General features: G+C 46.9%; 9 protein-coding genes across 9 annotated transcripts in view; 2 read left to right on the top strand and 7 right to left on the bottom strand.

Annotated features, from left to right (window-relative positions):
- Positions 1 to 458: 458 nt before the first annotated feature.
- Positions 459 to 921, bottom strand: MCYG_07457 (small nuclear ribonucleoprotein LSM2; the record flags this gene model as incomplete). Its single annotated transcript, XM_002843628.1, has 3 exons — positions 459 to 490; positions 555 to 805; positions 908 to 921. 3 exons carry the CDS (start codon positions 919 to 921, stop codon positions 459 to 461), a joined length of 297 nt encoding a protein of 98 aa, XP_002843674.1.
- Positions 922 to 1,447: 526 nt separating this feature from the next.
- On the bottom strand, positions 1,448 to 4,242 carry MCYG_07456 (conserved hypothetical protein; the record flags this gene model as incomplete). Its single annotated transcript, XM_002843627.1, has 1 exon — positions 1,448 to 4,242. The coding sequence occupies one exon, from the start codon at positions 4,208 to 4,210 to the stop codon at positions 1,448 to 1,450; it is 2,763 nt and encodes a 920-aa protein (XP_002843673.1).
- Positions 4,243 to 5,722: 1,480 nt separating this feature from the next.
- On the bottom strand, positions 5,723 to 7,721 carry MCYG_07455 (key lime pathogenicity protein; the record flags this gene model as incomplete). Its single annotated transcript, XM_002843626.1, has 2 exons — positions 5,723 to 7,495; positions 7,575 to 7,721. 2 exons carry the CDS (start codon positions 7,719 to 7,721, stop codon positions 5,723 to 5,725), a joined length of 1,920 nt encoding a protein of 639 aa, XP_002843672.1.
- A 1,322-nt stretch (positions 7,722 to 9,043) lies between these two features.
- MCYG_07454 (conserved hypothetical protein) lies at positions 9,044 to 10,185 on the bottom strand (the record flags this gene model as incomplete). The annotated part of the gene is made up of 2 exons (XM_002843625.1): positions 9,044 to 9,838; positions 9,967 to 10,185. 2 exons carry the CDS (start codon positions 10,183 to 10,185, stop codon positions 9,044 to 9,046), a joined length of 1,014 nt encoding a protein of 337 aa, XP_002843671.1.
- A 2,028-nt stretch (positions 10,186 to 12,213) lies between these two features.
- MCYG_07453 (ribulose-phosphate 3-epimerase) lies at positions 12,214 to 13,115 on the top strand (the record flags this gene model as incomplete). The annotated part of the gene is made up of 3 exons (XM_002843624.1): positions 12,214 to 12,456; positions 12,530 to 12,778; positions 12,852 to 13,115. 3 exons carry the CDS (start codon positions 12,214 to 12,216, stop codon positions 13,113 to 13,115), a joined length of 756 nt encoding a protein of 251 aa, XP_002843670.1.
- A 1,753-nt stretch (positions 13,116 to 14,868) lies between these two features.
- On the bottom strand, positions 14,869 to 16,596 carry MCYG_07452 (conserved hypothetical protein; the record flags this gene model as incomplete). The annotated part of the gene is made up of 1 exon (XM_002843623.1): positions 14,869 to 16,596. One exon carries the CDS (start codon positions 16,594 to 16,596, stop codon positions 14,869 to 14,871), a length of 1,728 nt encoding a protein of 575 aa, XP_002843669.1.
- A 2,919-nt stretch (positions 16,597 to 19,515) lies between these two features.
- On the bottom strand, positions 19,516 to 20,140 carry MCYG_07451 (uncharacterized protein; the record flags this gene model as incomplete). The annotated part of the gene is made up of 3 exons (XM_002843622.1): positions 19,516 to 19,603; positions 19,772 to 19,906; positions 20,064 to 20,140. 3 exons carry the CDS (start codon positions 20,138 to 20,140, stop codon positions 19,516 to 19,518), a joined length of 300 nt encoding a protein of 99 aa, XP_002843668.1.
- A 1,318-nt stretch (positions 20,141 to 21,458) lies between these two features.
- MCYG_07450 (uncharacterized protein) lies at positions 21,459 to 21,937 on the top strand (the record flags this gene model as incomplete). Its single annotated transcript, XM_002843621.1, has 3 exons — positions 21,459 to 21,570; positions 21,708 to 21,770; positions 21,879 to 21,937. 3 exons carry the CDS (start codon positions 21,459 to 21,461, stop codon positions 21,935 to 21,937), a joined length of 234 nt encoding a protein of 77 aa, XP_002843667.1.
- A 267-nt stretch (positions 21,938 to 22,204) lies between these two features.
- Positions 22,205 to 22,800, bottom strand: part of MCYG_07449 (ABC transporter) — a gene marked incomplete at both ends in the record, with an annotated part of 5,226 nt that continues 4,630 nt past the window's right edge. The window contains one exon of the mRNA XM_002843620.1: positions 22,205 to 22,757. Within this exon, the coding sequence (XP_002843666.1) occupies positions 22,205 to 22,757 (553 nt within the window). The remainder of the gene's footprint in view (positions 22,758 to 22,800) is intronic.

The following is a 22,800-nucleotide window of genomic DNA, read 5'->3' as shown; positions in this document are numbered from 1 at the left end:
TATCTTATCAAGAAGCGCGAAAAACGCGAAGCGCGATGTCACGTGATAATATCTTATTTGGAGTTATTATATAAGCACTCCAGCGCTGGCGAAAGGTCATTTTTGATCAATACGCCGCCTAGCTACTTCTATACGTATGTTTTGGAGAAAAATCATCTGATTGCAATTGACAGGTATGCAGAAGTTACCAGGACATATTGTCTCATTAAAAGGGATTCTGAGTAAACCGGTATATGGTCTATTATGCGGATATGAACCAGGTGGAGCGAAAGGCACCTAAAAAGGGCCTATCCGTAACCCGGGGCAAAAGGATAGCATAGACCACAAGGCTTGTACAGAGATTGTGGTCGTCGCGGGATCCAAATACAACGGTGTGGCATTTCTGTCATTCAAGAATATCCCCTTCTGGCTTAATTTCCTCCCTCACATTCACTTTTAACTTTATTATCCACATTCGGTTATCGCGCTTTATTCGCCTGGTTTGCCGCCTCTGTATGGACCTATTAGTGACCTTCTTTTCCATATTTCGAAGAAGGTGAGGAGTAATTTCATACCTCGCCTTGTTGCGTCTTCCAGTAGGCCGGTATCAACTTCAGATTGTGGTAGCACAATATATCTCACCACACTTCCTCGGATAAAAACATTTCTAACGCTAGAAAGATGCGGGTACTCATTTAAGTCAAGAACTTCGATATCGTCCAGCTTGATGTTTAAGTATTGATCTACGCTCTTGAGAGTACCACGGATCCGGATATCGTTTTTCAGTTCGATAGTCACGGTGCGGTTCGTAAGCGTTTTGAAGAAGCTGTGTAGGTAAATATCAGCGTTGTTCAGCTCATGAGAGGCAATTACGGTCAAATGGTCGCAAATTGACCTTCCGCGATGCGAAACGCACATGATAGCTTACCTGAAAAATAACATCTTTGCTGGATAACCCTGCTTGGTAATTAGCGGGGTCAGTATTTAGCAGGCCGCGGCGCCCAGTTCAAGTCTGTCAAGTGATACGCATGAACCATTGGTCGCCTTGCGTCGTTCTTGTTATTCTTTAGTTACATCTTTCAACTTTGATATTTCTCGTTGTCGATAACATATCACGTGATTATTGCTTATTCAGCACAATCCACTAGAGCGCCCATGTTTTAATCACGTGATCTGCCTTATGACTTGCACATTCATCGATGCCTTTTTTGTCCCTTTTGAGTCTGTATATGAATATTACTACCCGTATGTTATAGGCAAGGCACCGACTGGAGGAAGGCTATATACAGACTACTTTATTAAGTTTATCATTGACATCTAACCAAAACATTTGACACACAAGAAAGAAATGATATCAAGGACCGGAAATCAAGATCCATCCAGTGAAGAGAAAGACACGAATTGGGATCACTGAGTGGTTAGAATAGGGGAGTGTACATAACGATCGTTCGAGGCTCGTGTTCCATTATCAACATGAGCGTGAAGGCTTCATAGCCCAACCACTCAGACACCTCCATCCGGCGCCAGACTTGCGCCCCTCGTCAAAAACACCGTTCATTTCCTCGAGCAACTTCTTCTCATCACGGCCCATCTCCATTTGCAACTTAAGCACCCATTGCTCCCACATCCACCCTGCAAGTAGCCCGGTGATGTTGGCAACATCGGCAGTGCTCCCCATATTATCAGCATTATTCAAATTCCCGCTGCCGGGGACCTGAGAGGCATCACTGGGGGCAGTGCCCATTGGCATAAAGAGCCATGCACGCTTAATAGCGCTGAAGTTTGACTTCTTCAACTTCCACAGAAACGTTTTGGTAGGGTTAGGATCATACCCTCGAGTCTTCAGATTGAAGCTAAACTCGACAGAGGTGGCAGAATTATAAGGGCCGGCACGGGCGATATCTGAATCCATGAGGAAGAATTCTAGATAGCCCTTGGGCTTTAGGCATCTGAAACACTCTTGCAGGCAAAGTTCAAATTCGTCAACTTTTTCTCCGTTGATTGAAATGTTGCGAGTTGACCGGAGAAGCATGTGGAGTGTCCTAGCGGAGATCAAGTCGAAGTGGTTACTAGGGAATGGAAGTTTCCAAAGATTTGGGGCCAAAACACATTGATGGTTCGGTGGACCTTGGATGGCCATATCAATGGATTGTTTCTTCGTAACAACCGTGTAGACCTTGACGTTGGGAAATTCCCTTGCAACAAACCAGGACCATTCACAGGATGCTTGGCCTCCTAGATCAAGAACTCTGATTCTGCGCTTGACGGAATCCTGTTGGTTACCTAGAGGTAGACTTGCCCTTGCAAGACGCTTAGCAGCTGGGCTAGGGATAAGACGGCCACCGTTGATAAACTTGAGAGCATCGATCACCCAAAGGGAATTCTTGACCTGTAGCAAAGCATCTTGCTCCTTTTCCACATCGTTGTACATCTTTTTATCGGCAATGATCTGAGGGAGGACAGAATTTCGAGGAGCTTGTGAAAACGGACCCTTATATGGTGGGCGAACAGGATTGCTAAGTTCGTATTTACCGGCAAGCTTGTCTACATGCTTATCCCGCATGGTTAGGCGTGCAACCTGAAGAGCCTCATACCGGAAATTGCTATGAAGGAAGGTGTCCATGTTACTATTTTTGCCTCTTGTGCGCATGAAATGCTGGAACCCCCGGTAGAAAATAGAATTCATTGCAACTGGGAGCGGTGGAAGTGGGGTAGACGGGCCTGATTGACTTTCTGAGGCTTCCTCAGGGATAGTATCGAGGAAGCGGACCGTCTTGGTAGAGCTGAGCGTGAGATCGGGGACAGCAGTGGCATTTTCGTCGATAGGAGTTACCGATATCTCTTTCGGGCTGTTAATGGGATTCGTCTCACTCAAAGCGGACATATATTGAGTTTGAGCCGCTAGCCATGTGCTGGTACGATCGAGACTCTGCATTGCACGAGTCTGCAAACCCTCCTCATAAGATTCATCATATTCAGAGGAGTCGTCCGGCTTTTTCTCACCAGTGTCGAGCTTCAGGGCCAACTCAGATACCTCCTCAGGAACTTTTCGTGCAGTTTGGGGAGCGGAGCCAATAATTCTCTTGGCAGTTGGAGGACCCTCGGTGGCATCGTCGTCGTCATCGCCGTAGCTGTTTCGGTATTCTACTACTTGTTCAACAACGCGGCCTTGAGGGCGGGCATTCCAGGGAAGATCGTAGAACTTTTCCGCAACTGCAGACGTGGGGACATTGCTGCTTGGGACTAAACTCCAGGTTCTTCGAGCGTGTCGATCAAGAGATGAAAAGAAGCCACCAGGTGATGGGATGCTCAGGCTTGTAAAAGAAGATGATGAGCTCGCAGAAGCACAGGCAGCATCGTTCATGCTTTTTGGGCGGACATCAGGGAATCCGGTGAATTGGTTCATTTCGGAGGGGTCATTAATTGACGACGCGGATGAAGTGTTGCTATCCTCTCCAGAAACTCGGATATGCTGAAGTGTCTCCATGGCGGCAGATGAGAGTTGAACGCCCTCTAAAGATGGCTCTTTTTCATATCCTTCTTCATCATCACTTTCTTGGGTCCTGCCAACAGTGTAATGAGTCGGGATCTGTGGAAAGCTGTCTAGCACCAGGCTCCAATCTTCGGGTTGTTCAAGCTGGATGTCGATTTGAGGGCTCATATCAGAACTTGCTGACCTCGGATCGCCCGCTCCCTCAGAGTCTGACTGAACACGAAGCTGTTCTTCATCCCAATTGACGTCAGGCACAGCAGCCAAGTCAGGGGTCTGTGGTGCACTAAGGGTCGATGGTCTCTCAGAGGCCGCACTGCCAGCCAAAGATGGAGGCGCGTAGAGAGCCGGAACAACACCAGAGAGGCGAGAAAGTACCATCGGCGAAAGAGGGATTTTCGGAGGAGGGGTAGGCGGTACAGGCGAGTTCTTGCGCTGATGGTGAATGGTATTAAAACTCGGCGGCGGGATCATGATAACAGGATACCTGTTTCGGCGCCCTCCCTCACGATTCGTCCCTGTTGACATCCGGTTTGATGACAGAGTGTAAGAAGCGGTACTGGAGCGGGTACCGCCGTGGCTGGACAACGAAGGGCAGCCATCCACATCCGAATCATCTGTCGACTCGTCCGTAGCATCGTAAAGATCATCAAAACTGATTCTCCGTTGTGGCACAGCCAGATGGGACTTCGAGTCCCTTTCGGAGAACTGGAATGACGTAGAAATATTAGAGGTAGACATACTGGTCAACAGTGCTGCCGTTATATTAAGTATAGACAAATTAGGAAAGGAGAGGAAAGATGCCCCCGGGTATCAAATGTGTGTATTAGTGCGACCGGCGCTATGAGGGAAGGAATATTACAAATAATATAGGAGTCGTTAAAAGACCTGATCAACAGGTATGAGCTGCGAAAGGCGAAGTGAAGATGTTGAAGAAACAGAGGAGGAACTGTGCTAGCCAGTTGCATATATGTAGTATGTCCTCCCAAGCATCCACCAGGCGGGACGAGTTGGTCTCATGCATCAATAGGAAAGTTATATGCAACCGCCACCAACCACACCATGCCTTTCCATAGTGGGCGGTTCGCAGACTTTTCGACTAGCTGGGAACAGAGCACAATGGCCGTGGTTTATACCTAAACTGGTTTAGCCTGTGATGAACCGTGCATGAAACTTACTCCCTATTGGCTGGGACCCACTCCTTCTTCATGGAACCTTCCCACAAGCATAAAACTCAACTGACCAATAAAAGTAAGCATAGGCACGGGAAATAGTGGGTCTGGGCTTGGCCCGCATGGCTGTGCACGGTGATTGGAAGCTATATTTAACCCAGTCATTTTGCCCATCGCTTACCGCTTTGCAAGGGCCTTATTGAGGAAATGCTGACCAATAACGAGCAGAAGTCGACCTTCTCTTGCTACTCATGGCTTCCTTGCAAGTGTCTTCTTTTTGCCATCGACATCATTCTCTTATGCACTGCTTCCTGACGAATGCAGGGTTGTTCATGCCTGATGGAGCAATACCACCGTTTTCTTCAACTTCTTTGCAACTGCTAAAGAGAAATACACTTTCAGGGTCCATCTACTCGCATTGACAACTTTATCTATTTTGATGATAGGCAGCGACATGGCGATACTAACTACCGAGCCGAGAAGGATGTCTTCGATAATAGGACCAGAGGGCTGTTATAAGGCGCTCACATTCGCACACTAGTCATTCATGGCATTACATATTAGGCTTGTTTCATACAGATAATCGAAAAGTAATCATTGTCGAGCATAAAAAAATAAGAAAAAAAAGGAAAACTCCCAGCCATACCCAATGGTGTATGGCTAGGGACGATGATCAATATAATATAAATATTATATAAGAACAGTCATAGCAGAGAAGGGAGAATGTGAAATCTCAATGCACAAAACGAGTAACAGCCAGTCATGAAAAAAATGAATCCTGAAACCTAAGATTTAAATAGGAGACTGTGAGAGAATTCCACTGCACTGTAGCCAGTGATCACCCCAAAAAGATCAAATCGTAAACTCTTGGTGGAGATATGTAACAATCTCCATCCGTGGAAAATATGAAAAAGGAAATTAAACAAAATACCTATAAAAAACAAAAAAAGGAGAAATAAGATAAAAAGAACACGAAGAAATGTAAATCAAGTCATCGTAGATCAAGTGCTCTACAGTATGACTGCCAAACAAACAAACAGACGATCATGGCAGCTTTGGCTGGATGATCATCTGTACGCAATTAATGATAAAACAAAGGGTCATAAGTATGCATGATACCCTGACCCATTGGGATATACCCTCCTCCAAGGGTTGTCGGGTGGCTACCCTCACTCCAGTCAAATGGAGCCGGAGCGGCAGCAAAATCATCGAGGTTAAAAGGCATTTGAGGTGAGAGATCGAACTCAGGTTGATCGATAGTGGTTGCGCACGGATCGAATTTGGCAGCGATAGCTGGGGCGGACAATTGTTGTTCTTCAGCGACCGTTGTAACATTATCGTTCACGGCTGCGATGGTGCTGCCACATTCGCTGTCGCTAGTGCTATGGTGGCTGGCGTTAGAGGCACGACGAGGGATTTGTGGTTTTTCGGCACCGGTAACATCATTTGTTGCGTTGACGATGGCTGAGGGGTTGTCTAGTACGATCTCGTCTTGTTGCACCATCCAGTGTTTAAGAACTTCCATGGGTGGGTGGGTGCCGCCGCCTTTTCCCCCACGTTTTTCGCTGTCCTTGCCTCGCCCCCCACGGCCGCGTTGGCATGGGTTGAAATGTGTGCGACGCAAGTGAGCAGCTGCATTATAATTTGCACCATACCGTTTTTGGTTTCGGCAGGCCTTGCAATTAGCAAGAAATTTTTTGTCAGGTGATATATCGACGCAGATCCACACTTTGCGGACCTGAGAATGAGATCGATCGATGTGTCTTCTGAGTTCATGTTCGCCGTGAAAGCCCTCGGGCTGCTCGTTACACATGGTGCAGTATGTCTTTTGACGAGCAGGTCGTTGAACCGAAGCTTTTGGTATCACAGCGACTTCGCGTGATCGACCGTCAGCCGCCGGAATGTTGATCTTCCGGTGCTCAGTCACTGTGGGCTGAATACCCTGTTTATCAGCAGCCTTAGGCGCAATCTTTCGTGTACCCTGTATGATCTGCTCATGTGTCCTCCGCAGAGCCCGTGAGTTACTCGAGCGAGAGGATTCTTGACTCTCGCTCGACAGAGAAGGCTTCATCTCAGTAGATGAAGCCGACGACGAAGAATGCAAAGAAGAGGATGAGCGTGTGCGAGAGGTAGAAATAGAATAAGGAAAATAGCCAGGCCCGTACTCGGGCAAGGACTGAGAAAATTGAACATGAGTCATGTTGCTATCAGATGGGGCTTGGGTAGTGGGCAATAAGGAAAAGGGGTAGTTTGTGTCATTGTCTTGTTGTAATGACGATGCAAAGAAATTTGCTGATGATTGATCTGGAAACTCCAGATTGTTGGAAACCGATCTGTTCGAACCGAACCTGATCATGTTCATTCCTCCACAGAGTGAGTCAGTAGTAAAACTACGATTCATCTCAGCACTACAGCCAGAGGGGTTAGGCACGACACAATCCGGACCGGTGGGGATGACCTGCTGTTGCTGAGTGTTCTGAGAAGGGGGACTCTGGACAACGGTTGGATTTGGGGTTCCAGTAGTCGAAGCATCGATAGCGGCAGTACCATCCAAAAGCTTTTGGTCGTATAGTTCAGAAGTATAGCCGTGGAGCTCGGGGTTCAGTTCAAGGAGGTCGAGACCAAAGACGGGAGAATTCGATGCAGTAGACGTTGGGAGGAAGAACGGAAGGCCAGTCGTTGAGTCATTGGATTGTTGCATTGTCGTGGTCGGTAGGAGCACGTTGGTCTCAGGAGAAGAGTTACCAGTCCTTGAAAGAGGCGGTGAGTACCGCGGGATCCGTGAAGGTGACGAAACTGAATGTTGTGGTAGAGGTCTACTGCAGCTAGATGACTCCAAACTAGGTTCCTGGCTCTAAATTCTTCATGTTAATCCCAGCTGTCTGGAAAAGACGTTTGCGAAGGGGGATTTGACCAAGAAATCGGAGACCTACGGTAGCTCGTCGTTTGCTCGCTAGGCGTCCTGAGGTCAAGTTGTGGTTCATGGCTTCACGACTTCGTTTCCCAGAGAGTCCTGGGGCTTCGTATGTGTCTGGTCCTTTGACGTGAGTGTAGTTGGGTTGCCGGTTCGGGGTAGTCATGAACGGCTCCAAACGCTGGCTCCAGAGTTGCTGTCGTTGTGACTCGGGTAGATGTGAGTGCTCTTGCCAGAAAGCTTCTCTAGAGGAGGAAAGCACCGAGTTGAACAGCTCATCACTGCTAAAGGATAGAGCCATGACGGGGAGGGCGTTGCGTGACCAAATAAAACCAAATGCTCCGTAGCTCGCTGGGATCCGCAAAGACCAGAAGACCAGAGATATGTTCCGTGGTGGGCTATATCAGCCTATGAGTTATGTGCAGCAACTCTGTTTTCACGGTCAGCACTACAACATGCATATGCTCGACGAAAGAGAAAGCCAGGGTAGAATGAAATATCACCAACGTTATTCTTCTGAGCAGGGTGAGCCTGGGTGGTCTGTATATACTATGTATGATTTGGCTCCTGAGAAGCAAGATTCAGGGGTAATATACGCAACGTAAGGAGGGGATCGATAAGATAGTGATGGCGAAAAAGGAGAAAGGGGGGACGAAAGGAATGGGAGGCGGGAGGGTGAAGGGGCTTTAAGACAGCCAGCAATAGAGGCTATGCTAGATTGGGACATGCTGCACGCCCAAACACGAGAAGCCCAATGAACAGCCCATCAGTCGCTGCAGACCCTTGCTATCCTTCAATGGCCAACTCATCACTCCAGTGGGCGCACAGCGAGGCGGCCTATCGGAAAGCCAACACAGCGCCGCGCAGCCCAGATCCCCTTGGCGTGCATTATTTCACTGAGAGATCCCGTGGACTCTTGCAGCACCAAAAAAGGTCAGCTCTCACTCGTTGTCACAACGTTCTCTCTCTCGGTTCAGCCGGGTCACAGCCCAGCAACAAATGATATGTCGAGGCGTAAAAGATAGAACGAGATGGACGAAGAGATACGAAACATCGTTCACATGCCCAAAATAGGCAATATCAGTCACGTGATAGATCCTCTGCCCCGGCTGGTTTAAAAGGGGTTGCATAACATAGTAAGTAGGTGTTTCGGAGACCATGTTGAGACGTACAGGCGGGAGAACCGATAGGAGCTGCTGCTCATGTTGATCCAGCAGACATCCGTGCATGCCGCGCTGCATCTACTGTTGCTTCCCGTGTTGCGAAGTCGGACTGTCCTGTACAATATTACTCCGTACACAAGAGACCCCGGACAACAACTTGTGCTAGAAAAAGCTCTGTTCATGTGTAATAATGTATTGTTGGCAGTTTGTGAAAATGGAAACCGTAACATATATGTGACAGCGCTTTATAGATGTATGTACTTGATGGTTGTCTCGTGATAATGATGATGGTTCGGATAGAAGGAACAGTCAGCCTGCGTCAGCATCATACTGCTTCTTTTTCCCGGCTTGACGCATCCTCGGTTGCACTTGGGCTGGCTGTTGATGCCTCTCCTTCATCCTTTGCCTTTTCTGGTTTCGAGTCGCCAGTCGATTCCACTTCAGCCGTGTCCGTTCCTCCTGGTGATTTGATGGGTGCCTGTTCTTCTGCTTTCTTTGATTGCTCTGTGGTCTCAGATACTACAGCCAGTTTCTCAGTCTCTCCATTCTCCCCCTTCACGGGCTGCTCCTCCATCTTCTTCCCTTCCGGTTTCTCTTGTGCCGGTTGAACTTCCTTTCCTTGCTCTTGTTTTCCCATATTCTCCTTTTCGAGTTCCTTCTTCTGCGGTTCCTGATCCTCTGATTTCTTGTCTTCCAGTTTCTTCTCCCCGCCTACCTTTTTCTCATCCAACGCGCCTGATTTCATTTCCTTCAGTATATGCTCTTCTTGTTTCTGGCCCTCTGGCTTCTTATCCTCTGGTTTATGTATGGGTGATTGAGGCTTTAATCCTAGTCGTGCCCGCATATTTTCCTTGGCCTTCGCCGCAGCCTCCTCGCTCGCCTGGCGCAGTGCAGCAGGCATATTCTCACCCTGTTGTTCACTAGACGGAGTCCGGGAAGGAGTATCTCCTATCCTTATATGGGGAGCAGAAGAAGAACTGGTTGTTTTGGGCGGTGCTGGCATGGGTGTCACAGCCACCGTCTGTGGTTCCGATTTTGAAGCGTCATAGGGCGACAGGGTTGCTGCTATCTGTGCTTTCAGTTCACCGTATTCATTCCACTCTTCAATTTGGTCCAAGTCCTATAATTCATGCATCAGTTTGCAATATAGACAGTAGCAGATTACGAGACAAAGTCAGAGAAGTAATGAGAAAAGAGACTGCGTGACGGCTGGCTTGTACTAACTCCAACTATACTGGCATATCTAACCAGGCCAGGTAGCTTTCTACCTTTCGACCTCCTACCCCATATCATGCGTGCTTTCTCATCTGTGGCAACATCAATCGCGCGGAAGGGGATCTTGTTCGCCTTGAGAATTGTTTCCAGGCGAGAAGTTGCTGTAATGATATGAGATGAGCCTGCTGTCAGAGAGGTGTAGAGAAAAAGCGTGGGGTCGGTAGTGTAGGAGCTCGGAGGATTTCCCGCCATGGCCGTAGAACGAGATATCGATATTCCTTGCAAGTTTTATAGCCAAATTTTCAAGGAGATGGAGGATTGATAGCAGTGGACGTAGAAATTACCAAGTAATAGGTAGTTAATATCGGTATTCATATTTAGCTGCTTTATTAGGGGCGCGCCCACAACTCTCCATGGATAAAAAATAGCCCGTTCCGGCGGTCTCCAAATCCGACCTGGAGGACTTCAAGGTCGATGATACGGATCCTTTTTCTTCAAGATATATTAAGAAGATATTATCTGGTGACTTATCATGCATAGCAGTGCAGAATAGCAAGCTACAGTCTCAAGTCTATTGTCATAGATTAAATATCAAGAGGGTTAAGGTCTCCTACTGGATAACAAATACGGCCATTAAAAGACTCACGATAAATTGAAGTAACTTGCGCCTAGTCTCTACAGGTTAGTGAGCGTTTGATGAGATGCCTACATGAAGTTTGCCAGTTTTATTCGTTGGATGATGAGTCTCACCTCAGGATGCTGAATGGGTCTCATGGTAACGTGCGGTTATCGTTGAATGTGAACTACATACTAGCATCTTCCTTTACAACTGTCTGTTCTCCAAGTTACTACCATCGTCTATGCTTTTTCCAGGGGTATCATTCTCTACCCTAATAGATTTGAAAGAAGGAGTGGTCTGAATTCTGCAGTCTGATCATTCGAAGACAACAGTACACATGCCATGGGAATATTTCGGTGTTTGATTGACTTACAACGTCAGTTATTTCAAATATATATATATATATATATATATACCCATCTATAAAGACCTTTTACCAAGAAGAATCGGACCATCAACCATGGCGCATTCCCTGTTTGGCTATGGCCAGAGAAACCCCTGACTTTGGGCTATGGTGAAAGGCAAGATGCCATACTTTTCCACTCCAAGAGCATAACCATTTAATGTCTTCTATCGTGAATCCTCATACTATACCACCCGAATGGAGTCATTAAGCAGATGTTAAGACCCATCACCGTCACGATACATCTCTTAAGGTACCTCTGGGTCTAAACATCAAAGCCTTATACCGCAAATTAGAAGGGTTTAAAATCCTCATTATACTAAATCCCTGGTTAGGCTATACTATAAAACGTAAGTGGCGGATATCCCATGTCTATGATCAAGAGAATTCGACTGCATTCTTATACCAATTCAAGCCTTACTGCAAAATTTTTTGCAATATGAAAGGTGACATTTAACTACGCCATGCCAGCTTACTGCTGTATTAAAGCTTAGTCGAGGCTTCCTTTCACTAATCACAACCTTTGCATCACGTTCGATTATAGCAATATACTGAAGAGCGACAGTATGAACTTCAAGCTCTTACGGTGTCCGATATCAAGGTCCGCCTGAGGCATGGGGTTGGCCCTTTGGGCATTTTTAACACGAGTTATTTGAATACTGATGGGCAAGTCCATCTTAGGCAAATGAGATGCATGTCGGATCATAGCATGTTGTTAAGAGGGTTACTCAGCATCCACAGAATTCTACCACTCAAAGTACCGGCCGATTACGCCCACGTTAAAAAGACTCCATGAGGGATACTACTAGTAGAATTTTAGAACTTTATCGCCTCAAGGGGATACAAAATAGGTGCTCTCACTCCAAATTTATAATGGATGAACAACTCCAGGCTTATGTTGAACTAAGTGTTTTATCCCACACCATACTTCACTATTCCATCCATGACAGCAAATCAAGCCTATAGTAACATAGACCTACCTCTATATTTATCTATCAATATTCTTGTCTTCTTCCTTTCCTTTTTTTATTTTATATCAAATAATTTCAAAAGTGACGCCGGAAGACTTCGGATTAATGACTAATGAGAGATGTGAGTATTAATTGTAGTCATGTGACTATATGGCTGACTAATATGTGTAGATTTCCCCGCTACCCCACTATCGCGCATTGATGGACCAAAACATTCAAACTTCATCTTCATCTTCATCTTCATTATCAAAACACAGTCTCTGAACAGCTCGTACATTTAACTCAGGATGGGTCCCCCAGCCATTATAGCTCCTTCGATTCTATCAGCCGACTTTGGCTCTCTCGGCGCAGCATGTTCCGGTTTGATGAAGGATAACAGTGATTGGATCCATGTCGACATCATGGACGGTCATTTTGTACCAAACATCACCTTTGGACCTCCAGTGGTCTCGAAAATAAGGACTCATGTTGAAAGACCAGCTACTGCGGGTGGAAAAGGGACTTTTGACTGCCATATGATGATCGCAGAGGTACCCTCGTCCTTCCGCTCCCCGTGCTTTATTTTCGGGTTTATCCACGACTTGATAGCTTACTCTATTATAGCCTCAAAAATGGGTTAAAGAATTTAAAGATGCGGGATGCGATTTATACTGCTTCCATTACGAGGCTGCCGTCAATTCCACTGCTGCCAAGGAACCCTCGGGTACTTCTACCGAGCAAACGAGCCCAAAGGAGCTAATTCGTTATATACATGAACTAGGCATGCAAGCCGGAATTGCTATCAAGCCAGAGACCAGCGTAGATGTACTCTGGAATATCTTGGAAAGCAAAGAGGAAGCTGAACGTCCAGATGTGAGAACACTCTTTTAGGCCGTGAGGTATTCAATTTCGTAGGAAGCAATTGTTCTAACTGCATACACATCAGATGGTTCTCGTCATGACTGTTAACCCAGGTTTCGGTGGCCAAAAATTCATGGCCTCGGAGCTACCCAAGGTTAAAGCCTTGAGGGCTAAATACCCAGATATGAACATTGAAGTCGATGGTGGGCTGGGCATTGGGACCATAGACCAGGCAGCTGATGCGGGAGCTAATGTCATCGTTGCTGGATCTGCTGTCTTCGGAGCCCAGGATCCTGGAGAGGTTATTGCTAAACTGCGAGAGGCGGTTGAAAAGCGAAGGAAATCTTGAGATGTGTAGCTATCACGCCAGCGAGCCTTTCGCTGGAAGTTGCTAATTTCCCTGACGCTAGACCTATATTTCTTTTCAACACTCTACGCCCGTTAGCGTAGATCGTCCCCGCATTATCGCGATTTCTGATCCTGGCATTATGCAACAGAATGCCACGCGATGGCGATTATCCACATGGCCAACTAAGATTTCTAGCGATCGACCATTCACCTTGTATATATCCATCAAAACGCCATATATATAATACAGCCACTTTAATTTTGAGAACAGCCCAATGCGTATAGTTTGAAGATGCAACAAATGCTATGCAGCAGTCGAAGTTCATGACAAAGGCCCTCTGCATATACCCCAATCCTGATCAACCGTTTACCCGATATTGCATTACCGCCAATATGTCGGATGGTAGATAGCCTACTACTTATATTGAAAGTGGTCCGTCAAACCTTGAGTGTCCTGTGCTCGTGCAATAAATATCCCTTTTAAATATGGCTAGGGTTTCATCCGACTCCGATGCTATCTTCCATATACACACCCCGTCAACTGCCATTTTCTACATCGCTTCACCAGGTATTCGGTCCCACTTCACGGAGTCGGAAGTCTACAAATATAAGGCTTCAGATATTCAAGAATCAAACCCTTTTTGTTACCTTGGCCATGCCTCCATACGCTTATACCAACAATGGCGTAAACCGTGGCAAAGCAACTGTCCATTTGATGGCGGAGGGTCCACAGGATCCTCAAAGCTTGTTGGTTCTCGTATCTCTCTTCACGATCCTACATTAATTTATCTCTTACACGAGAATAGAGAGGCTAATGTTTAAGGTATTCCCACTTAGTTTATTTGCGAACTCTGCCTGTTTGCTAACTTCGCAGCCTCGTGGCCAACGGTGTTCGGGAAAAATCCCGTCATAATTTAAACATTGCAAAGCTGGGTTCTGCATGGCAATTTACCTATTGAAGTCCTTGATGTAAGCTGAATCCTTCGTGAAATTTGCATTTGCAATTCCGTGCATGGCCGCTAGGAAACAGACATAACCTCGGCCAGCTTGAGTACATACATACATGTATACCCTACATATTCCCATTCGCATTTAATAGGCTATGCCAGTAATCAACCAGGGCTCGGGTTATTATAACCATGCTGCATGCATGAGATATGTGCACCGAAGGTGGGAGGAATATTTACAGAAGTAATATAGTTGATACTTCGGATAGAGGGAGATATAACTGTACTATGTTTGCGCATATACTTGCTGATGCACGGTCATCAAGGCTTTCTAGAGATGATATTAGACAGGCTAATTGTTGGAGATGTTACAGAAACGGAGTATTATTAATTGAACATGCACTTTTGCGATAGGCAAAAGGTCTAAAAAAATCATCACAGAAAATGCATCAAGTCATCGAGGTCGTGATAAGATATATTAATATGCATAGGGAATAAGTAGAACGTGTCACAGAGAGGAAATGAAATGTGTCATATAAAGAAAAGGAGAGAGAAATTAAGCATTTCAGACTTTGTATTCGTTACAAATGAGACCCAAGTTTTCCCTTTCCATACCATCACATAATGCCATGCTGAATTTTCCTGAAAATCTTGCCCGAGTCGTAAAAAGGTAACATAAGAAAGTTCATCAAACAAAGGGGAAGTATTTACACAGACACAGTGGAAAGTGTTTTTTTTTTTTTTCTTTTCTTTTTTTTTTTTTTTGGTTCTCTCATCTTCTCTTTTTTGATCATAGTCATTAGTGAATTATGAGGAATAGCCACAAGCCCTCTTTCCGGTGCCATTTAGAATGCTTGCTAGCAACCACTTGTCGGGCCCATATGGCTGGATGACACCCTCCTCAATGGCCCACTCACGTAGAGCAAGGTCTTCGCGCTCTTCAGAATCCATGACCTCGCAATGTTTGCCAACATGCTCCATGCGGTCTTCCCAAGAGTGTGGGCCAACGAATTCATGGCTGCAATAGTTGCACTGGCTCCTTTGGGGTGCTTGTCGCTGCTGTACCCAGCATCTGGCTCGGACTTCATCGAGTTGCTTGTCGAACGCTTCGCGTTCGGCCTTGGTAGGCTCATGGGGCGAAGGCAGGGTGAGCCAAGGCGCATGCATACGACGGAGATGCTGGGTGAAGAGGTCCTTGCGGTTGAAGTCGTTGGGCGTACGCATGGTAGTAATAGTGCACGAATGAGAGGGAGCGGAGGAGAGAGATGCTGGGCAGTCACAGGAGTAGGGAGTGGATGTTAGGGAATGATTGGTTTGCCTGGACACCTTACAGTGGCCGATATCACATCGATAGAAGCCAAGCTGTAGATGCTGCGATAGAACGTGGCGCTTCCACTCATTCTTTGATGCAAAAGAGCTTGTGCAGCCATATGGAGCGAAAACACAGGAGAAGATGCGGTCTGCCGCCGATTGACGGTTTCGAGGAATGCTGAAACTTGAGCTCTTGGATGGGGTTCGTCTGCTCGTACGTTTGCTGATTGGTGACTGTCTCTGCTTTGGCTTTGCTCGGTTTTTGCGCACACCACTCTCGCTGCCGCTGGGGGATAGTGGTGGGCTTGGTATCGAGGCGGTCCTCTCTGTTTTCATTTCGTTGTACTTCACCCGCTTGTGGGTGAAACCGGAAAATGCCGCAGTGTTGATTCCTGAAAGGCTACCCTGGTGGTCACCATAGGCTTCGCCTAGTGCCGGGTCAACTATTTCATTGTCCTCAGATTGCAGGTGCTCCCCAAACACCATGTCGTCCTGGTTTAGTTGTGAGTCCAAGTTCTGGATGGAGAGGGCCTGTGGCATAAAAGTAGGGATGGACCGAGGAGCCTTGTTGGAGATCATCAGGTCTTCGAAGATAGGACTTTGTGCGGGAACAGGGTCTGGATAATGCTGTACATCTTTAGGTGAAACGGAGCACTCGCTTCCGAACTGAGAGCCACTTAGGCTTCGAGACAAAGCGTTGTCGATGCCCTCGGAGTATTGATATTTTTCGTTGACTGGCGAGTCGAATACATCATTGACACTGGGGTACAGTTTAGGAGAGTGCCATGAGTACTCGCTCATGGAGGAGTCTGATGTGGACTGGTCTCCTCCGCAGGACCCAAATGGAGAGGCATACCTCACCATGCGCTGTGGTAGAGATGGGTATAACATGCAATCAGTTTCCCACGGAATTGTAGCCTCCATGTGGTATGAGCTGTTGTAGATGTTGGTATCTCCAAGGGGAGGCGACGAAAACGCCGAAGCGCATGCCTCAAAACCAGAGAACGGCTGCTTAAACAATGGTGTCTTGTTAATATCTTGCTTCCGGCCAATTATTCCTGATGTATCAAGGTCGTAGGAGAAGTCATTAGAGCCTAGCATCGCTCTGATATCGTCGGATCGTGGAGATAGAGCGAGATCATAGTCGTTTTGCGACCCGTCATCCAGGAAGCCGACCTGTGTAGGGTCGAGAGAGAGTGTGAAAGCGCCTGCCATTGAGCTCATCCTTGAGGTTGATATTAAGATCTAAATGACAGGAGACCGCGATGTAATTCTGGGTTTAGAGCTGCGACAACTAGTCTTGAGGGTAGAGCTGACGGTGTTAACGGTCCAGGTTGGAATAGGGAGGAAGGTGGAAGCCTCGTAGGTTGTATAGTTCTGTGTGCATGTATATGGCATGAGAGTTCAAGTGAGAAGCCAGCGTTAATAAGAGAAAAAAATTCAAGAATATATATGGGGGAAGGTAGTTGAGATCAAGCTGAGGGAGGATCTAGGGGGATGAAGGCGTATATAAAAGCAGCCAGCAGCTCAGACCCGTGAAAAGAAGAGAGAGCTTGTTCCACCACCCACTGACCTTGCGCCATGATGTAGCGGGTGTAGGGGACAGGGATTACCCAGTCAGCTAAGATGGTTCCGGTATTATTTCTTTTTTCCCCTTCTTTCCACTCAAAGGCCACATGAGATAAGAGTGTCGGACACGGTCGAACTATGCAGAGCCTCAATGCCTGGCCCCATTTTCAGAAAAAAAGGAAAACAACGTGGTGGTCAAAGTATAAAAATAAATTTGCAAGGGATTGGAAATCACAAGGACAGCGCCCCTGCATGGCTTTCCAGGAAGCGAGGTGAGGGTCTGCCCTGATCCTTGCCGGAATACGAGCCATAAAGACAATATATATTTATATGTGCTTGGGGGGTTTGACAAGTTTGTCTCTGCCACATGGCGATCAGCACTAGCAAGTTGTTCGATACGTCAACGTATGATTTGTATACCCACTGTAAATCAATAGTTTGCCCGACACGGGGTAGAAACACTCCATGTCTTTCTTCATTTGCATTGTAGACCTCTTACCTATATATCCTCATGCACCCTGGTCAGTATATGCGGAGGGGCCCATGGCGTATTCTCCGATTTTTTTTGGACCGTTCATGGTACGAGGGATAACTTAATATCCTGTCGGCCACGAGGCCAGGGGCTCACTCACATATCAAGGAGACCCCTACGTCGACAGGGAAAAGAAGCCTGAAGTAATACATACATAGTATGTACTTGATTTAAATCTTAAGTGTCCACTTGTACGTAAAGGAGTATGGAGCTTGATATCGAGCTGAGAATGACCCTGGTTCGGGAGTTGAGCGTCGTGGTACCTGATTTCCACTACTGTGCTATGCCATCTGCTAATGCCAGGCAGGGCACAATATCCGGCAGGGGCGTTGTCGACATATAATCCGTACATGTTCAGGTGCGAGCGTAAAACTCTCCTAATTAGTTTGTGGTAAATTATGTTCGTCTCGTCGGTTCCTCAACGGATAAACTCCTCTAACTCTGAGCACGTAACGTGCTGGTAACTAGTCGTCAAACCAGGACGGGTGGCTGGATTTAGTCAATTCAGATCAACATCCCAATGCTCCGTTTAAGGGATACTCTAGTCAGCAGCTAGGCCAGTTAGTCGGGAGAAAGAGCGGGACAGATGCCCTGCATGCTCAAGCACAGTTTTCGTGCAAGATAATGGCCAACATGACGAGGGTACAATGCCCCTTGCCATTGGCTTAAGTGAACGAGGTACTGGTCAGCGTGGTTCGAAAGGGGTTTAATCGGTGTGAACGGCTATTTGGCAAGACAGTCCCGTAGCGATGGACCCTTAAGAGCAACTACTGCTCGCGCCATGCCGAGTCGAGTCTGCAGGATCCCATGTAACCAGCATTTGGACTTTGTTTTCCCACACGCAGGATGCATGTACCATTTATTATATCTCAGGAGTCCCACAACCCGTCCTTGGTTGCCCGTTACTGCGGGATATATTATCGATAGCTGACAGACAAACCTTCACGATCAAGGTTCTACCCTTGAGCTGGGGATCATAAACACGTGTTGAAGGCCGCTATTGCTCGTATAGGCTGACACTAGTCAGTCCAAGCGTGTGCAACGATTGGACGAAACTGGAAACTTTGAGAAGTAGGATTCGGACCGTATCTCCCGAGTCAAGGACTGTTGCATGTACTCCATCGTACCAAGTACCTGCAAAAAAGTTATTTGGAATGCGTGCCTTTACAAAAAACAGAGACCCTTGTCGAAATGTGCATGGTCGCCCCGAGGACGCCGAGTTGGACCTTGTCCCACACGAGTTTCATCTTCAAAGTCTGATCCTTCAAGCTGCACATCCAAAGAGCGAGGAATGCAGGTTCTGTTTCCCTCTCCAATCATGTCTAGCGAGGACACCCTCCTCCTCATCAATACTCAGTCATCAGTAATTTGTGCATACAAGTCATTATTCTGGGCGTCCAGGCATCCAGCCGTACCGCAAATCAGCCAATGCATTCAGCCCCCGCAGACCGCAGACCGGGCGCAATAGAAGGCGTGGCAGAGCATGGATACCTGTCGTCACCCCCCCCCCGGCGGGCTGTGTTTCTGGAGGATCACAGATCTGCTTGGGAAGATTGGGGAGGTTAGATATATGTGATGGCAAATTTTGCATTATACAAACTCACATAGCATCTGCCATGTCGATCATGCGTGCATCAACAACCGACTCCTCCATCCTAGATACACATACTCCTGTCCAGAGTAGGCTCCTGTCTTGCAAAACGGCTCTTCTTCTTCGTTTTTCCTTGTGCGAGTCCTAACATTTACGGTGCAGGTTGAGTTGGTCGTAGCAATTACCGTAGTTGGAAGTCCGCCTTTTTTTTTTTCTGCCGGCCATTTCAACTTCGACCGCAAAAAAAATTTCTTTTTCGTTTATTCGGTGGTTTTGCTCCTTTTCAACGTTGAGGAAACACAGGAGCATCGTAAGGAGGAGAAGCCTGCGTCAAACGGTACACTGATCTGAACGAGGGGGGATGATATGACTTGCTTGGACGTATACTCCGTGCAGTGCTGACCACTCATTGGGCTGTGCTGGTGATTTGTGGAAATCCGGCCTTGACAGCTCATTTGTGCCAGGCCAGCCTCTCTGGCTTTTTACCCAAAACCTTCGATATATGCCACTCTTCCTGCATGAGACGGGGTTCCGTAATGCTGTAGGTAAGTAGTGAGCTCTACATCCTCAAATCATCACAGAGATATGCCGTATGCCGTGTGTGTGTGTGTGTGTGTGTGTGTGTGTGTGTATGTGTGTCAATCAGGCTAACTCTCTGGTTTAAGGCAGATTGTTCCCATGCGGTGCGAATCTAGCGCCTTGCATACCAGAATGCTGTGAAAGGGTCTGACTTTCTGCCTGTGCCACATTCTCTGCCTCGATCGACAGTGCCCGGCCGCGGGAGATACGGAGCCCGCTCGAGAAAGTCGGGCAATGTTCCAAACGTGGGACCGGCCGCCTTTCTAACCCGATATGGGCGCCAGTCAGCTTCGAAAGTTATTTATGTAATATATGTATACTCTCCAGGTACGTCTTTGTGTCGCAACCCGATCCTTCTCTCATGCATAATCAGCGCAACGCACCCGTGTTCAGACCGGTGTGTGAGTACGGAGACTCTACTTGACACCACCTCTTCGGAGTGTGTAGAAATCGGAGGGCTGACCGATGAGACCGTCCCCTTCGTGGGAATCACTCATAGAGTTAAACGGAGAAATTAACGAATATTGCCCGATGGGCCGCCTTCGAGTGTACATAGTATAGTCCCAAGGTTCCTCCCCCCCCCCCACGGGGTTCTCTCTTGCATCATTTACGCTCAGTTATAGAGTTCTCTGTCATCTGGGGCCTTCAGCTGTCCTACACACCACAACAAAACGATGTTTCAACACTGGTGCTCCGTACCGGTTGACCCTGCAAATGCACACTCACGAAGGTATGGCAAGCTGGCAAATATGGTAACTGCCCTTATCTCATTGACTGGACTGGCACGAACTACATTGCACTTCATTCCTCATCCTTCTAGAAGGGGGCCGATTTCTCATGCAGGACTGTTTCATAGCTGGTGACCGTCTCACTCTGTACAGTGAGAGTGCAGAAATAAGCAAAACCAACCCATGATTTTGATTTTGTTTTTGGCCCTCCCACGAGTGCAGTCCGTCCGCATGGATGAGTTCCTCCGCCCATCCTGATTTTCCCATCTCTCATCGCCTAATAGAGAAGAAATGGGTCATATATATTTGTTTTGTTGGACTTTCGCTTCTTCCTCCCTTTTTTTTCGGCCTTTTCGTCGAGACCAGAACCCCGAAACTCCTTGCCGCTTTGTGACAGTGTCTTATTGTACACCAGCACTTGGGCAATCCGGTGCACACACTCTCAAGCACGCACTGCCGCATTCTGGGTTGGTGGGCGGACTCCATGCTTGTACCGTAGATCACTTGGTCAGCATTTTCTCCTTAAGCGCCGTGGATTCCTCAGATTGTCAGCTGAACAGGGGTCTGCATAGCGTGGACGAATAATTTACTGAGCCGTCCTGGGCGAAAGCTGAACGAGAAAAGAGGAATCAACGCTACCTACATACTCTTGTCGTACGCCTACATGAGCTGAAGGGTTAACAATGACACCCCATACGGTTTGTCAACTTTTCTTACTATTTATCACTAACTACGGAGGACGGACTAGATCCCGGAAAAGTGTGTTTTTTCTTACTCTTTGCCTCCAGAACTCATTCGCTACACACTTGGTGCCTTAAAACCTAACTACCTCGCTGGCTAAGTGGTTTTTGTCTCAGGGCGGCAAGGCAGATAAAAATAAACCAACCTGTTGCAAGGTAAAATAGGCTATTGACCATAGCCACGCCAACCGACCGAATCACAACGCTTCATTTCGTTACACATGCAAGCTGCCTTCTATCCCGTGCGTGACTCATCAGAAAATATGCACAATTATTAATAAATATGGTTGTTAATTTTGGAGTTTTGTTCTGAACCAAACGTTTTCGCTTCAAAGTCATCTTGCTCCATGGAAGTAATCAACTCCAAAGTTTATACTCTGCGGGTGGACGGGAGCATTCATGGACACGATATGGGAGCAAATCAGGAACGCAACCGGTTGTTTGGTATGTATATCATCCGCTAAGTATGGAGTATACGTCAACACCCATACTACGCTGCATGCTGTGTATATGTATATGGGTGTGATGGAGTTAAGGAAGATATTCCGGTCAAGTTTCTATTTTTGAACCTGTATCTCCATCTTAACCTCGTATAGATCGGTCAGTGCACACGTTTACCCTATCACGAAAGGCGAAATCCACCAATCACGTCCAGGCAGGTAAGAAGTAGTTAATCATCCAATTCCAAGAGACCCGACTGATGAGACTATTCATCTTATTTTAGAAGAGCTATCTCTGATCAATATATTCAAGTATGGAGAAGGTAGTAAATATAACTGTTATTCTATTTATAGTGGCGTGTCCAAGTGGGAGCAAACGAGAGTGAGACACAAACAAGGTATGGTATACAGTAAAGTATCAAAAATCTCCCCAGATGGGGGCTATTAAAATATGAAAATATAGTTAATGTAGAAATGTAAGAGAGGTGTGAAAATTGAAGTAGAAATCTAGTCTATTTGCAAGACGAGGAAGAAGTAATATAGACAATGTATCTTTGGAGAGAAGAGCTATGATGTGTTTCAAAAAGGGGGTATGTATGTGCATAGGGCCGATGGGCCCCTAGGTGGCATTGGGTATTCTAGTAAAAAAATGATCAAGCCTTTGCTCCGGCCTCTTGCTTCGGCTCCTGTCCTTGCTTCACTCCTGATTTCTTCTTCGGGACACGGAGAAGCCAGTACAGGCCAATGGCGCCAATCATGTTGAAAGCAATGTATCCGAACAAGATACCGATATTTCTCCAGCGCTCGTCGAAGATGATGTTCAATCCCTTCAAGAACGTATCTGTATCGGCAACTGCGCAAAATTCGCACATGTCGGTAGCCTCGGGGTTGAGAATTCGGCCTCCAGCATACGTCGTATAAGGGGTCAGGTACTCCTTGCATGTTTGTCCTGCTGCGGGGGCAAGACGGAGAACCTCGTTGGCTGCGCACACAATATCTGTCCTTCCAACGCCGGTAGATAGCACGGCGGAAACGAAATAGGTGAATGGAGATAGGCGGTACATGAAGATCCAGAATCCGGGCATGGCGGTGGGACTGACGAGAACACCACAGAAAACGAGGGTGAGAGAGAAGCAAAGCTGGGCAATATTTCCACCTGTTTCTGCTTGTTCAATACCGGCAATAACCATAGAACTGAACGTTGAGCTGAACATGAGGAAGATCAAGATGAGGAGAACCATGGTACGAA

The sequence above is a fragment of the Microsporum canis genome, genomic scaffold, assembly GCF_000151145.1.
Source record: "Microsporum canis CBS 113480 supercont1.7 genomic scaffold, whole genome shotgun sequence".
Lineage (NCBI taxonomy): Eukaryota > Fungi > Ascomycota > Eurotiomycetes > Onygenales > Arthrodermataceae > Microsporum > Microsporum canis.
Note: the sequence above shows the minus strand (reverse complement) of the source record. Positions and strands in the feature narration are given on the sequence as shown.